This window comes from Leguminivora glycinivorella, chromosome 12, assembly GCF_023078275.1.
Source record: "Leguminivora glycinivorella isolate SPB_JAAS2020 chromosome 12, LegGlyc_1.1, whole genome shotgun sequence".
Taxonomy (NCBI): Eukaryota; Metazoa; Arthropoda; class Insecta; order Lepidoptera; family Tortricidae; genus Leguminivora; species Leguminivora glycinivorella.
The window spans coordinates 6,765,750-6,783,688 of NC_062982.1; the positions used below are offsets into that span (position 1 = coordinate 6,765,750).

At 35.7% G+C, this 17,939-nt stretch overlaps 2 protein-coding genes across 2 annotated transcripts in view; one reads left to right on the plus strand and one right to left on the minus strand.

The window, feature by feature from the left end:
- The window catches only part of LOC125231971 (sphingosine kinase 1-like), a 78,685-nt gene that overhangs the window by 16,011 nt on the left and 44,735 nt on the right, over nucleotides 1-17,939 (plus strand). The window lies entirely within an intron of this gene.
- LOC125232218 lies at nucleotides 13,594-16,823 on the minus strand. Its single transcript, XM_048137853.1, has 2 exons — nucleotides 15,082-16,823; nucleotides 13,594-13,881 (listed from the first exon to the last, which is right to left on the minus strand). Exon 1 carries the CDS (start codon nucleotides 16,439-16,441, stop codon nucleotides 15,167-15,169), a length of 1,275 nt encoding a protein of 424 aa, XP_047993810.1. The 5' UTR covers nucleotides 16,442-16,823; the 3' UTR covers nucleotides 13,594-13,881; nucleotides 15,082-15,166.

The window sequence follows — 17,939 nt, forward strand, 5'->3', positions numbered from 1 at the left end:
ATGAGTTGAAACTACAACTTGAGTCCTTTTTCACTGCAACAAATTGTGACATTAAAACATGTCACTTGCAAAACAAAACAAATACACTCTTAAGTAAAACAAAGACATGAACAAATGTAAACAAATGAAGCTAACAACATTCTAATGTAGAAAACAAGCGCAACATGGCATACAAATGCCCGTCCTGATCACAAATAGCCCATCCTGGTCACGGCACCAAATTGTAACAGTCAAAAGGTGACCCACCTACCCTAACCTATTCTCTACTATAAGCACCCCATATATCTAACAACCCAAGAACCCATTAAGCTTAAGAACTACCCCTAAATTTAATCCCAATTTATTTTGTTTGTTTTGTTCTGCATTTAAAACGATTGGCCATAAGAAAAATAATAAAATGTGATCGTTTAGTAAAGGTAGGACGCCTAAGCTGTACGAAGCAACCACAAATCCTTTTCTCAAGTGTAGGAAGTTTCAACACACTAGATATTCCCCTAATATTTAGAAATTCTACCTCCTAGGTAATAATAGTTTCCGCTATTCTGATATTCCCTATAGATGAGTACCAATACATAATTTATTTTATAGAGCAATTACAACCAACATATTCTTTCAATTCTCATAGTCAAATATACACTTTGTGAAGTAGAAAGAAATAAAATACAATAATTAAGGTGAAAAATTTAATTTATTTGGCAAATTTTTAGGAATTTTATTTTTAAAGGTGTTTTATCCCCAACGCGTCTTAGTATGAATTACAATACATAGTCGGTAATACATACTAAGCTGTGACCATCAACGTAGAGCTATTTACCAATTCAATTCTTTCTTCGAATTGAATATGAAATTGGAATTCTATTTCAATTATTTCTATTTTATATTGAATCAGTGAACATACATCTTCAATATTGATACTATTCAAGATAATTTAAAGGAAAACACTGCAATTCAAGAATTCCAAGAACCCCTTGTTTTATTTTGTATTTAGGGCTTTATTTAGGCAAATACCCCCTGGTTTGCGCATGAGGTAAGGTCGCCTATTCTGTCATCTAAAATGCCAGGCCTTGGATCCTTTCCTAGAATCATCTTTTCTGGAATGTGAACCTATCAACCGGTTCTCTTAAAAATTTTGATCTTTATAAACCATAGAACCCCAGACTCTCCTCCAACATATCGACAAATGAAAATTACAATCACTATATTTGAACAAGAAAATTCCATATAATGGCCATCATTGTATGTGGTAAGCTCGTACGCATTGCTATACAAGACTTGCCTCAACTGTCACGTTACGCTTAGCTGATATACTCAAGCCTGGACCTCCTGCCCAAACAAGCATCATAACTTCAATGCCAACTAGCAAGAGAAAAGACCTGAGTCTCTTTAATTTATCAAAAACAAACCCGAAATAAAAAATATTTAATTCAAACTGGCATTCCCGACAGAACCTAGTCCCTAAGCTTCTCAAAACCCAGCTATCCCATATACTTCAGCAATTAAACCTCCAAAGATATAGTCCCCATTAGCAGCTCATTCTACAGATATAATAAATAATAAAAATATAATATCACGTATAAAGAAATAAAAATAATCTTTTATTTCTGAAGAATAAATAAAATATAATTGGCTTCAGCATTTTCTGAAGTTGATTAAGAACCTTAGTTCATTTAAAAGCAAAAGCTTGTACAGAATAACCATATAATTAACACATAAAATATCATTTAGTTTGCTTCAGAACTCCTTGGACTTAAAGTAAGACCCTTGGATCTCAAACACAAAAACATGCAGTTAAGCATTGTTTTTCTGAAGTTGTTTAGAACCTTAGTTCACTTAAAAGCAAAAGCTTGTATAAATAACCATATAATTAACATTGTAATAAGTTCTCATATAATATAATTTAGTTTGCTTCAGCATTCTTTGAAATTAATGGAAGACCCTTGGATCTCATACACAGAAAATATGCAGATAAGCATTTTAATAAAATCATAATATAATATGCTCCAAAACTTCAGAGAAATATTTAAAATCTATAGATTATTCAAAGTGTATAATAAAAACCCTTAATAAATCAGTTATGTTTCAAAGTACCACAAAATAGTCATATAACAAAGCACAATAGAACATCATATTAAAAACACAAAGAAAAACAGTGATAAATGATAAAGAACTCACATGACTCCTTCTTATCTTTGGAGAGATTTCCCCGTGGCTGCTTCGACCCGCGACTCGTTCCTGAATGTCCCCCTGCGCCCCGTGTACTGGCTTATATAGCCCGCTCGGGTGCCGGCCCCGCCCGAACCTGCCACGCTAGCGTCCCCCCGGCGCCCCGACGACCTTGCTCGCTTGTATTACCATATATGGGCATCCGTCGCGCACCCTCCAGCGCCGACGCGCTCATCTCGATCGTGATTGGCTGCGCACCATCGCCTGACGCCAAGTCGAGTTTCGACCTGTTTCCTAGAACTTTTGCTACCGATGTTTTGAATGATGTTTCTATTTGGAATGAAAATAATATTATATTTATGCATGCATAGGTTTGTACGAAACGAGATGATCGGATCGTCACAAGTGGTTGGTGCAAGAGTGGGCCTAAAAGTAATTAAAATATGTACATGACTTGTACTTTAGAGTTATTTCATTCGTTCGTTCTTTGTTTAATTAAATAACTAGCTTTTGTCCGTGGCTTCGCTCGCGTTAGAAAGAGACTAAATCCTACCTTCACTTAAAAAAATCGGGTCTATTCGTCGCTCCGTTTTGCCGTGAAAACGGACAAACAGACAGACACACACACACCCATCCATCCATACTAATATTATAAACGCGAAAGTGTGTGTGTTTGTTTGTTTGTTCGTCTCTCACGGCAAAACGGAGCGACGAATTGACGTAATTTTTTAAGTGGAGATAGTTGAAGGGATGGAGAGATTGGAGAGTGACATAGGCTACATTTTCTCTCTTTCTAACGCGAGCGAAGCCGCGGGCTAAAGCTAGTTTATAATATTAGTATGGATATTTGACAATTTCTCATTTTTGAATATGAAAACAAATATAAACAATACTATGTGATAACTGATAAGGAACAGCACTGTCAATACGAAATTTTACTGAAAAATAGCAATTGTAATACACAACTTATTAATCCATATTCAGTATTGACTCAGCAGCATATATAAATTCAAGGACTTGTATAGATGAATATGTAAGCATAATTTCAAATTTTAATGAATTCTTGTATGCTCAGCTGTGCTGTGATACATTTTTCACATAACATAAAAATATGTTGTGTGATTATATCAGAAATTCAGTTTTGGTCAATTCAATGTGTTGGTTAAAAATTAATGTGTGAAACTCAGTGATACGTGCCGATTTGAACCCATGACAGCCTGTTTGCAGTGTCAAGTTAGTAACTACAGAGACCTTATCAAGTTATCACGAACAACGGACTTCTTGGGTAATAGAAGTATGTTCACCTTAAATATGTAGGTATTAATACTATTAATAGTAGGTAGGTAATTAATAAAAATGTGTTTTACTACAACTACAGATTGCGAGAGATAGTGTAACACATTACCATTATTGTAGGTACATAAAGTAACAGGGAAAAATAAACACTTGTCATTGACGCAAAGACAAAGTTAAAGGTACTTTAAGGCATATTTTTCAGTTAATCTTTGTGCAATTGATATATTTTTGGAGACGGTAGGGGTCAATTCTCCATACAAGCGCTCTCGACTATTTCCTCCCTGGTTTTTAGGGTTCCGTAGTCAACTAGGAACCCTTATAGTTTCGCCATGTCTGTCTGTCCGTCCGTCCGTCCGTCCGTCCGCGGATAATCTCAGTAACCGTAAGCACTAGAAAGCTGAAATTTGGTACCAATATGTATATCAATCACGCCAACAAAGTGCAAAAATAAAAAATGGAAAAAAATGTTTTATTAGGGTATCCCCCCTACATGTAAAGTGGGGGCTGATTTTTTTTTTCATTCCAAGCCCAACGAGTGGTTAGATCAGTTACCCAAACGCGTTAGTTCCGCGTAGCACCATTTCCAGTCGCATTGTTCCCCAAACGCGTTAGTTCCGCATCGCGCCGTTTCCAGTCGCATTTTTCCCCACTAGAGTTTGTTGTCGTTCATGTATGTTTCTATTGGCATGTATTGACAGGCGATCCTTTATCTAACAGTTTTTTTTTCCTAATCGTTTATTTTACCAAGAGCATTTACCACTTGTCGACCTTCGTCCCATAGCATTTTTTTCTATTCGATTGATGTTTCAGACGCAAATATTAACAGTCGCTCTTTTAAATAGGTTGATCAACAAAAAATAGTTACGGAAAATTTATATTTGTCATTGTTTACACAGAAATCAAATCCGAGATTAGATATCCATTAAGGAAACTTAAGATTTAATATGTTAAATTTAATGTTATTGTTTCCTCGACGATGTCAAACTCACTGAATTATGTACAATAGAGCTGAAACTTTGCATGTATACCTATGTGTCTAAGTCAAATTTCATGGTTTTAGAACTGTCTCGATGAGTATTAGCTGCCTGTGGAACGAAAGTACAGTCAGCGATAAAATTAACCAACCATTTTTACCTAACCGATGTCGACAAAATTTGATATATTGTGTCAAGTCCCCGTGATGATCTTCAAAGCCTAATGCTGTAGACCCACAGATTACGTGCCGGTATGAGGAGGCCCTAAGGCTGACATGTTTCACTCTTTTTTTAACCATAACATGAACAACTTATTTCTAGAGATGACTAAAATATTTGATGAAACTTAGGTAAAATCTACCGATGGTACCGAAGATAAGTATTAAGTCATTAACGATTTTTTTCATAAAAACAATACATAATTTATCGTCCTTGTTTTTAACGATCAGAGTAATAACGGTAGACTTTACCTAAGTTTCATCAAATATTTTAGTCATCTCTAGAAATAAGTTGTTCATGTTATGGTTAAAAAAAGAGTGAAACATGTCAGCCTTAGGTAGGGTTGCCAACCGTACTATATAATATAGTATTGTACTATATTTTGGCCCAGCGTACTATATTCTATATGACAAAGATATAGTACGCAAAAGTACTATATTTTTGGGGTCCTTGCTAGTGGCGAATTTACACTAGGATCAAACCGCCAGGGGCGGCGTTTTTATAATAAAAAAAAATTTCGCGCTCGCTACGCTCGCGCTTTCATTTCTACCTGACATCCATTGTACATTTCATTACTTCGTTCTGACATGAACTTATTACAGTTACAAATATATAAAGCCACCGTTGTTTGCAAACATTTGTCTTTTTAACCCCCGACGCAAAAACGACGGGCTGTTATAAGTTTGACGTGTCTGTCTGAAAGCTCAGTTAGTCGGGAGTGTTCTTAGCCATGTTTTATGCAAATCGGTCTACTACGTCGCGGTCGGGGGTTTTTTCAAAATTTTAATTTTGTGGTTAGGTTAGGTTATTCCACGATATATTAAATAACAGCATTTCTTAAGACAGCTTCGATTTGAATCCATTGGTATTATAATATTATGATAGTTTTTAAAGCCTATCATATTAACAGCATCGTCTTTAAGCAAACTAGTATCCCATAATTACTTCACAGCTCATTGATTCTGTGATATTTAGCATCAAAGTTGAACTAGGACCAAAACTGGTTCTTTGATCAAAACTTTTGCCTTAATTAGTTTAAAATTAAAATCGCTCTTGCAAGTTTAAATTTCATAAAATGTCTAGATTTCATGTAAGTATGTAAGATCCTTCACCAAAACAAAAATACAAATAGGGTAATAGGGGCCTTTTCGCAAAACCATTTATGGACGAGTTTCATTTGCCATGCCAACCAACATTTCGCCAAAGTTTCATTTTAACAATTTAACACTTAGCAACTTTTCAATTGGTAGAATATTGTAAAGCAGATTATTAAAATCCATCTAAACTTTTACCAGACATATCATTTGTCAAATGCTTCACTTGCTGAAACAACTCTTGGACAAATAACGTTTCGCAACGAAACATTAGGCAAGTTACAAATAATTTCTAACATCATCCACAAGTTTGCTTTTTAAAAAAAGGCCAAATGTTAAGTTAGTGAACGTGAGCTTAGCAAATAAAACAATTATGATAAGTTGGGAAATGAACATTCGGCAGAATAAAATTCCGCGAAACTTGAGTTGGGAAGTGATATTCGGTCGTTTTACAATTTTCGACGACAAAATAAGAGAACCAATACAACACAAAACTTGTCAAAATCGACGAAAACCGAGTGGAGCCCCTTACAGTGGGCAGAAAAAACGATTTCTACGACTCGGTTATCGATTATCTGTTCCGTACTATATTTTATTTCGGTGTACTATATTTTATAGATGGAATTTTCTAAAATACTATATTTCCCTAAAAAAAAGTTGGCAACCCTAGCCTTAGGGCCCATTTAGACGGTACGAGAACTCGCATACGAGTTTTATTACATTGCGGTATTTGATGGCTGTGCAAAATTGAATGTAACCTCAACAGCCCGCAATGTAACTAAAATCGCATGCGAGTTCGCACGCCGTCTAAATCAGGCCTTAATTGTACCTAAAAATTGCACGACGACAATCACACGACTTTTCTAATCCTAAAAACGGAGTATAGTCAAATTTACACATCTGAATTTCCTCATACCGGCACGTAATCTGTGGGTCTACAGCATTAGGCTTTGAAGATCATCACGGGGACTTGACACAATATATCAAATTTTGTCGACATCGGTTAGGTAAAAATGGTTGGTTAATTTTATCGCTGACTGTACTTTCGTTCCACAGGCAGCTAATACTCATCGAGACAGTTCTAAAACCATGAAATTTGACTTAGACACATAGGTATACATGCAAAGTTTCAGCTCTATTGTACATAATTCAGTGAGTTTGACATCGTCGAGGAAACAATAACATTAAATTTAAACATATTAAATCTTAAGTTTCCTTAATGGATATCTAATCTCGGATTTGATTTCTGTGTAAACAATGACAAATATAAATTTTCCGTAACTATTTTTTGTTGATCAACCTATTTAAAAGAGCGACTGTTAATATTTGCGTCTGAAACATCAATCGAATAGAAAAAAATGCTATGGGACGAAGGTCGACAAGTGGTAAATGCTCTTGGTAAAATAAACGATTAGGAAAAAAAAAACTGTTAGATAAAGGATCGCCTGTCAATACATGCCAATAGAAACATACATGAACGACAACAAACTCTAGTGGGGAAAAATGCGACTGGAAACGGCGCGATGCGGAACTAACGCGTTTGGGTAACTGATCTAACCACTCAGCCCAACGTGTGATATATTGTTGGATAGGTATTCAAAAACGAATAAGGGTTTACTAATATCGTTTTTTGATAATATCAATATTTTAGGAAATAATCGCTCCTAAAGGAAAAAAAAGTGCGTCCCCCCTCTAACTTTTGAACCATATGTTTAAAAAATTTGAAAAAAATCACAAAAGTAGAACTTTATAAAGACTTTCTAGGAAAATTGTTTTGAACTTGATAGGTTCAGTAGTTTTTGAGAAAAATACGGAAAACTACGGAACCCTACACAGCGTGGCCCGACACGCTCTTGGCCGGTTTTTTTGAAGATAGAGCAATGATTTTTTCAACACAGATTGTTATTATTTTTATTTGTGTCGGACCGTTTTTATTTTTTTGATATTCTGCTTTTTAAAGATTCTAGATAGGGTTGCCAACCGTACTATATAATATAGTATTGTACTATATTTTGGCCCAGCGTACTATATTCTATATGACAAAGATATAGTACGCAAAAGTACTATATTTTTGGGGTCCTTGCTAGTGGCGAATTTACACTAGGATCAAACCGCCAGGGGCGGCGTTTTTATAATAAAAAAAAATTTCGCGCTCGCTACGCTCGCGCTTTCATTTCTACCTGACATCCATTGTACATTTCATTACTTCGTTCTGACATGAACTTATTACAGTTACAAATATATAAAGCCACCGTTGTTTGCAAACATTTGTCTTTTTAACCCCCGACGCAAAAACGACGGGCTGTTATAAGTTTGACGTGTCTGTCTGAAAGCTCAGTTAGTCGGGAGTGTTCTTAGCCATGTTTTATGCAAATCGGTCTACTACGTCGCGGTCGGGGGTTTTTTCAAAATTTTAATTTTGTGGTTAGGTTAGGTTATTCCACGATATATTAAATAACAGCATTTCTTAAGACAGCTTCGATTTGAATCCATTGGTATTATAATATTATGATAGTTTTTAAAGCCTATCATATTAACAGCATCGTCTTTAAGCAAACTAGTATCCCATAATTACTTCACAGCTCATTGATTCTGTGATATTTAGCATCAAAGTTGAACTAGGACCAAAACTGGTTCTTTGATCAAAACTTTTGCCTTAATTAGTTTAAAATTAAAATCGCTCTTGCAAGTTTAAATTTCATAAAATGTCTAGATTTCATGTAAGTATGTAAGATCCTTCACCAAAACAAAAATACAAATAGGGTAATAGGGGCCTTTTCGCAAAACCATTTATGGACGAGTTTCATTTGCCATGCCAACCAACATTTCGCCAAAGTTTCATTTTAACAATTTAACACTTAGCAACTTTTCAATTGGTAGAATATTGTAAAGCAGATTATTAAAATCCATCTAAACTTTTACCAGACATATCATTTGTCAAATGCTTCACTTGCTGAAACAACTCTTGGACAAATAACGTTTCGCAACGAAACATTAGGCAAGTTACAAATAATTTCTAACATCATCCACAAGTTTGCTTTTTAAAAAAAGGCCAAATGTTAAGTTAGTGAACGTGAGCTTAGCAAATAAAACAATTATGATAAGTTGGGAAATGAACATTCGGCAGAATAAAATTCCGCGAAACTTGAGTTGGGAAGTGATATTCGGTCGTTTTACAATTTTCGACGACAAAATAAGAGAACCAATACAACACAAAACTTGTCAAAATCGACGAAAACCGAGTGGAGCCCCTTACAGTGGGCAGAAAAAACGATTTCTACGACTCGGTTATCGATTATCTGTTCCGTACTATATTTTATTTCGGTGTACTATATTTTATAGATGGAATTTTCTAAAATACTATATTTCCCTAAAAAAAAGTTGGCAACCCTAATTCTAGAGCCAATCAAAAATTTCCAAAAACGGCCTTTTTTATTGTGGCGCAAAAAAAGGTGTGATACTCAAGATTGGTAACAATTAACTAAAAAAGCTAAACGGTCCGACATAGATTATTTTATTGTTATTCAGATTCTCAAACTTCGTTCCGATTGATTAAGTTTTGAAGGAGGAAAGAGTCGAGAGCGGAACCTCGATTTTTAAAGATTTTTTTTGAAATATCTTTTGACCGAGTTGTTCTTAATGGACAATTTTTTTTCGAGAAATCTAGTTAATAACACTTGTATATTTAAGCATTTTCTTTTCCTTTTTAGCATTTTCGCTACCGTATCCTCTTAAGCTAAAATTTGGTACCAATATGTACACCGTGTCCAATAAGTTTGAATACAGCACAAATAGCCAATAAAACAAAATGAACAAATAGTTACTACATTATTATTATATTTTATGAATGGCAATCTTATTTACTACATTCACAACAAATGTTTTGGAATAACTCCAGCATTAACTTGTTTACCAGCCTCAAACGCTTCTCAAACGGATCACACGCGGCACGCACCGTTTTCTTCACATTTCATCCCAAATACTCTCGATAATCTTTTTGAAATGATCTAGGTTTATGATTTTATAAAAATTTAGTCTTCAAAGCATGTATGACCATACAAAATAGTCTAATACGCCTAAACCTGGAGGCCTGGGTGGCCACTCATGTTTCGGATAAAAAACTGCCAAATTAGTCTGAAACTACGCTAGAATACCATTTGCCGAATGTGCTGGAGCTGCGTCTTGTTGGGACACATGATACTCATTCCCAAGCATCCTTTTTAACTTTAAGGCATTTTTTTCTCCAAAACCTTGGTTTTAAAGAAAAAAACGTTGATTTTAACGCTTTTATCTGTAAGTACTGAAGGTAGTTTACCTCGCTTACATACTGCATCCCACACCTGGGCCGATGGTGAGCTCTGGAACCTAGGCACATTTTTCTAGTTGCCCGGAACGTTATCTATCCTCGGTACCCATAATAGTTTATTTTGGACACGTGGCGTCTGTTTTATCACATACAGATTCTGCTTATAAAAAATAACTCGTCACCTGCGTGCCGAGCAAGTATTTTGTTGCCACTTTACCTCTTTGTTTTTCTTAGACACTTCGGAAATTTCATGTACTTTGTGCTTGTATTTTATTAAGAGGAATATACTCTTTAATTTAAATAAGAATTTGATGGCCTGTGATCCCTATATCTTTAGAACTGAGGTAAAATGTGAGTATTCGGACTTATTGGACACGGTGTATATCAATCACGCCAACAAAGTGCAAAAATAAAAAAGAGAAAAAAATGTTTTGTTAGGGTACCCCCCCTACATGTAAAGTGGGGGCTGATATTTTTTTTTCATTCCAACCTCAACGTGTGATATATTGTTGGATAGGTATTTAAAAATGAATAAGGGTTTAGTTAGATAATTTTTTGATAATATTAATATTTTCGGAAATAATCGCTTCTAAAGGACAAAAAAGTGCGCCCCCCCCCCCTCTAACTGTTGAACCATATGTTTAAAAAATATGAAAAAAATCACAAAAGTAGAACTTTATTAAGACTTTCTAGGAAAATTATTTTGAACTTGATAGGTTCAGTAGTTTTTGAGAAAAATACGAAAAACTACGGAACCCTACACTGAGCGTGGCCCGACACGCTTTAGTATGACCCCCCTTACGCTCTGACGTAATGTGGACGATCTCTATTTAGTCTATATTTGTGTATACGTAAGTGATTATTAAAATTATCCTATACTGTTTATTTCGTTTTTACGTACGAGTAGGTATATTTCATATCCAAAGTTCTACAAAGTCTACATCTATTTTCTTTGATAAATGTGATGTGGGTTTATATCTCTGGCAATCTTTCACTTGTTATATGGACAGTGTCCAAGTCACACACTAAGCAGTCTAGTTTTAAAATGTAGAAGCTTTTCTGGAAGGAAGGAAGGACAAGGAAGGCCGCAAAAATATCCGACATGATCTTATTTATAGAGCCATCACTCATCCATCAGACAACTCGTATTTTGTTGGTGTTGTATGATGAGCCATGGTTAATGCTGAAAATCGACAAAACGGAAGTTAGGTTATTTCAGCGCCGATTTCCGCAAAAAGTTCTTGTCAATCCTGCCGACTATGTTGGTTTCTCCTCGGCCGATTAGGGCATCAGTCATCATTGTCATCAAACAAGGTGCTTCTCGAAAGTTACCATTGTCTGCTTCTATAAGACCTGTTACTATAAGACCATAGATGAGTCTATGGAACACGATGCACGAACACGCACGCTGATAGTTTTATTGTAAAAGTAAATGTTACATTTTCTTTTAAAACTTCTGCCATAATTACTCGAACTTGACCACTAGTAACAAATAAAAGGCAGAGGCTAAAAGTATTCTCGATCCAAATCGTATTCCAAAAATGGACACTATGACGTCAAATGTCCGCTATTTTGAAAGAAGAACCGGTCAATAACTTTTATTTTATTAAATTCCGTGAGCGAGATTTTTTGTATGTTTTTAAAGATAAATGTCAAAGTCCAGATGACGCGGACGCTTAACTTATGTTTATTCTGTACTTAGTACTTTATCTGCAGGTACTAGTACCTACAGTCACTAAGCTATAATAATTCACTGTTCAAAGGCTGCAAAATGATCTAACACGATCTTATTTGAAGAGCAGTGAGAAAGGCCTTCGAAGTGTATCATATTATTGCCGGTGACTGTACTATTTATAATTTACCAAACAGTTTTGAGGTTCTGAATATTCTTATCTACTGTAATCACATAAAATAAGGTGGTGCCATCCTATCATAATCTACTGTAATTGATAATTATTATTTATTACGCGCAATGTGCCATAATGCGTAATAATATAATATGAATACAGATTGATTCACAGGAATCGTGAAATAATATTGAAATATAAGTTCAAATTTTTCGCTTGCCCCCATGAATGACCATGTCCATGACATCACTATGTCATATTTGTCACTTCGATTGACGTAAGAATAAATGGCATAACAATCCAATTCATTGTTTCTCTATGTAGGTAAACTTACAGTACTTATAACTTCTATGAATAATATTTTTAAAATTTCTAAGTGATTTCTGACACATATTGTTCAGTTCCTGCATTGGCAGCACGGGCCCATTTACACGATGCGAAATTATTGCATTTACTATATTGCGGCACAAACTACTAAGAAATAACTACGTGCGGTATTGGATTCCTGTGCTGAATCGTATGCAACCTCAACAGATCGCATTGTATCTAAATTCTCGTTGAAAAATAGACAGAACTCAGGTTATTTAGGGTCGCTAAAACAAGACTCTTATCAATATAAGCAAAACAAACAAAAGTCACAACTTAGTTACAGTAAACGGCCATAAAGAATGCACATCGGTCTTTGGAAAGAGACACTTAACGTCACATAAGTAAAAAAACCGGCCAAGAGCGTGTCGGGCCACGCTCAGTGTAGGGTTCCGTAGTTTTCCGTATTTTTCTCAAAAACTACTGAACCTATCAAGTTCAAAACAATTTTCCTAGAAAGTCTTTATAAAGTTCTACTTTTATGATTTTTTTCATATTTTTTAAACATATGGTTCTAAAGTTACAGGGGGGGGGACGCTCTTTTTTTCCTTTAGGAGCGATTATTTCCGAAAATGTTAATATTATCAAAAAACGATCTTAGTAAACCCTTATTCATTTTTAAATACCTATCCAACAATATATCACACGTTGGGGTTGGAATGAAAAAAAATATCAGCCCCCACTTTACATGTAGGGGGGGTACCCTAATAAAACATTTTTTTCCACTTTTTATTTTTGCACTTTGTTGGCGTGATTGATATACATATTGGTACCAAATTTCAGTTTTCTAGTGCTAACGGTTACTGAGATTATCCGCGGAAGGACAGACGGACAGACAGACATGGCGAAACTATAAGGGTACGAAGACGAAAAACCGATGTGCATTATTTATGGCCGTTTACTATAATATGTATTAATGCCACCATTGTATCTTTCATTTAAATATTTGCTAACATTCCTAGATCTCAAAACCGACTAGTAAAAAAATGCCAAAATCCCAGAAGTTAAGTTCGTTTCCCAAAATGCACAAACTTCAAATACTATGCTGATATTACCAAATTACCAATGTAATAAATGTCATAATACATTGCAAATTAAGTAGGTAAATGTAGGGCTGTCATGTTATCGTCTTATATTCAAGCTGACTGATAATTGATAAACAATGATTGATAATATGACGAGTAAAGGTCATAAAACTCATAAACTGGCATTTATAGCGTAGTTACCTTTAATTATTTATAAGGAAGTTCAATAGTTTTATTAAGTAAAAACTTTTGCGAAAATACAACTATATTAAACATGTAAAATCGGGTAACTCTTGTATCGACTCTGATACAAAACGTTTCTTGCCTGAGCTCTCATTTGCTTGTGAGTTTGGGAGAACAATTTCAGTCCTAGATAATGAGGTACAATTCTACCTTTGACCTGACATGTACATCATTTTAGTAATATAACAAATCATCATCATCTGCTTCGCTAACATTGTTGAGATAAGAGGTTGGTTACACTGAGAAGGAAATGATTCATACCTTGAACTGAAGATATGACCTCGGTGGCTCTCTCGCCCATAAGCTCTCAGCACAGCTGATAGCTTCCACCGGATTATATGCCACCACCTGTATAGAAAATAGTTTTATGACCATGGGTCACTAAGGTACACAACCTATGTATTTATAACATGAACAATTGTTATTATAGTAATACCAAGAATATATTGAAGTATTATGATTGTTATTGTTTTACTATCTCAATCAATTGGGAAACTATCCTGAGGACTTGGTCCTTATTATTCCTTATCTATATGAGAATTATGATATATGTGAATGTATTTATGTTGTAGAATTATATTAGCATAGTTATTGGCTCATAGCATGAACCGATCTGGGTTTAAAATAATAATAATAATATGACTTGTAAACATGGTATGATATATCCATATATTGGATTTATTAAGATTGGTTATAACGCATAATATGATCATATTCGTATGTCAACACATAAGTAATTGCACAGGTTGCAACACAACGTTACGCATTCGTTCAATATCCGTAAGAAGGCTACACAGCCTCATACTCTAAGGGTAATCCCTCTATTTCGTCACTGACCATGGTCAAGGCAACTCAGCCTCTATATCAAGGATCAAATCCTCTTTCGCTTCGGCCGTAGCCAGGCAAACATAGCCTCTATATAAAAGGATAAATCCTCTTTCACTTCGGCCGTAGCCAGGCAAACATAGCCTCTATATAAAAGGATAAATCCTCTTTCACTTCGGCCGTAGCCAGGCAAACATAGCCTCTATATAAAAGGTTAAATCCTCTTTCACTTCGGCCGTAGCCAGGCAAACATAGCCTCTATATAAAAGGTTAAATCCTCTTTCACTTCGGCCGTAGCCGCAAACATAGCCTCTCGACAAGTACGCAAGTGAGACAAACAGGTTAAGGGCAAACGATATTCTCCTCTCTCGCCAAACTCATGCACATCATCTTCACCTCAGGTTAACTTTTAAGGCATATTAATTATAGTGATTATTAAGCGCATTGGTCTCAAATAAAGATAAGCAGCTCAAACTCAAATAAGACAGATCTCTCGTTCTAAATGGAGATCATGATGAAGAAAATAAATATGTGAATGGGACAACCATGTCCTCTTTTATTTCTTTTATACTCAAACTATACTTAGCTTTTGGAGAGCCGAAGGGAAGATGCATGTGGCTTTCACGAGGCACTTTATTTATAACTTTTATATCGCACGTTCCCAAACTAACTTTGACACACAAAGATGGCGCAATCAAAAAGGAAAAGGAAACGTCAGCTTACCATAGACTAATTTGAAGCTGTCATATGTGTTGCCTGTTGAAATATGTACACATCGCGGGAGTCCGCGACACACCCGCCGAGCGAGCTATAACGATGCAGTAAGTGTGGTCATCAGATGGCGGGTCCACTCTCGGATTTTTTCCCTAGCTTGGACCGCCGCAGCCCTCATTTGCCTTTCATTGTCAGACTGGTTTACTTCTGACTCATAGTTTTCATCAGCCATATCAGCTTCTAAGTTTATATTATCACATTTATGCTCTATGTTTGACTCTATCATATCTTTGTCTGTATTTGGAACGTTGAGGTTCTCCTCTGTCATCTCATTGCTATGTGCCGTGTCCACGTCCATGCTGTCAACTGTGTCGAGCTCCATTTCTAGTTGTACATCGGGATAAAACTCTCTTTGTATCACTGAAGAATCTGTACTTTCTTCTAATTTCATTTCTTTTATCCTTGTTGTAGGTTCTTCCTCTAATTGATGATTAGACAAATTGTTAGGTGTTGGAACATCTTCTACTTCCAAAGGGTATAAGTGTAATAAGGATCTCGTAAATGTACCATTGTCGATCTTCACTCGAGCGACTCTACATAATCCATCAGCTCCTTTAATTAATTCAACGATCTTCCCTACTTTCCAGTTCTCTCTGTTCTTAGTATCACCTTTCATTTGTACAATGTCCCCAACACATGGTTCATTGTGAGTTTTAACTCTGGGTTGTTTGGTTGAATTTTTGTAACGTTCTCTTAAGCTAAGCAGATACTGATTCATGAACATGTCCTTGTATTCTCTCATGATAGTCTCACCACGTCTCCAACCTTCTATGAGTTGTTGTTTGGTTGTAGTGGCGTTAACGGGTGTTTCCTTCATTGACATCTGTAGTCCTAGACATTTTCCCGGTGTCAAGAAGTCTGCTGGTTTCAATACATGTTCCAAACCAGTACCTATGTAGGTTAATGGTCTTGTGTTGACGACACTTTCTACTTCTTTAAGAACGGTTAGTAGTTGGGTATCGTTCAATAGATGTTTCTGTAGTGTTCGTTTAAGACAGTGCTTGGTAACACCCACTAATCTTTCGTATACGCCCCCATGCCATGGGGCCAGCTGAGGGATGAATTTCCATTGTATATTTTCCTCTGTTAAACTTTTAGTTGTCATTAGTTCAGATAGTAGTTTGAATTGAAGTGCGTTGTCTGTTACAATCAGAGTAGGAACACCTCTGGTAGCCATGAATCTTCTAAATGCTAGTAAACATTCTTCTGCTGTCATGTCTTTTACTAGCTCCAAATGTATAGCACGAACGACTAAGCAAGTGAATAAGCAAATCCATCGTTTTTGTTGAGTTTCTTCTTTAACATACATTGGTCCAAAGTAATCTACACCTACATATGTATATGCTGTCTCATACTTTACTCTTTCAGGTGGTAAAGCAGGAGTTTCTGGTAAGGAGTAGGGTCCTCCGCCATGTTTCACACATTGCTGGCATTTACGGATATATTTTTGTACTTGTGCTCTTCCTTGTGGAATCCAAAAGCGTTGTCTGATTATATCAAGGGTGTGAGGTATACCAACATGATAGTTGTTCTCATGTGCTTTCCTTATAACATTTGTAGTGTAATCGCAATCTTTGGGCAGAAGAATTGGGTGCTTTGCATCATACGATAAATCGGAGTGTGTCAGACGACCGTCGCATCGAAGGATTCCGTCCACATCTTTAAATAATCCTAGGTTACGGGTAAGACTGGTCTCCTTGTTATTGACTTCATCTGGATAATATTGTTTCTGTATACTTCTTATTTCTTGTGTTTCTGAGTTTACTCTGTTATCTGTATTGTTTGTCTGTGTTGTTGTACGAATATCTTTGATTTTTGATTGATGCTTCTGATGTTTGTTCAAGTGACTATTCTTTTTAAACTGATTTTCTTTATCTAGGTTCATTTCATTTTCATGTATTGTTTCTTTCGACAGACCCTCCCCCTCGAAAAAGGAGAGGTGTCGTACGGGTGGGCATGGCCAGTTGCTAGAGTCCTTTTCTAAGTCCCAGTTCAGACCAAGAGTTTTCACAGTTTTATCTGTAGTCGCATCTGTTATATTTTGCATAAATTCTTTAGAGTTAGAACTCCACTCTCTAAGGTTCATTGATATTTGCTTGAATACGTCTTTGCTGTCTTTATACAGTTTTGTTGCTTCTTCGACGCTGTTTGTTCCTGTCAAAACGTTATCTACATATATATTGTTGGCTAGATTTTTTAGTTTGTCATTGTCGGATCTGGATAGGTGCATTTTGATTGTAGCATTTAATAAAAATGGGCTTGATATAATTCCGAAAGGTACTCGTGTAAATCTTAAATGTATGAGATTCTCTTTCACTGCTGGTTTGGATACATCTTTTAACCATAAAAATCTTGTGACATCTCTGTCATTATCATTCAGGCCTATCTGTAGAAAAGCCTTTTCTACATCAGCGGTTATTCCAATTTTGTGGCATCTAAATTTCATTAACAAATTACATGAATTTTCTATCATTATACTATCTTTTTTCAGGCAGACATTCTGACAACTTGAATAATGAATCAGGTGATTAATGATTATTTGTATAATACATTCTAACAAAACTCTGTATATTTTCATGAAGTTATCATGTCTTATGTTGTTTAATTGTTTACTACAGTTGTTTGAAAATGGTTGTTTATCTTGATTTTTTGTTGTTTAAGTAGACGTAGTCGTGGTATTTTGCAGTTCTTTGTCAGGGCATAATGCTCTGTTATGTCGGTTTCTTGCCCCACAATAATGGCAGACATGTGTTGTTCTGCAGGTGTTTTGTCTGTGACCATATTTAAAACATATGAAGCAGCGGTCA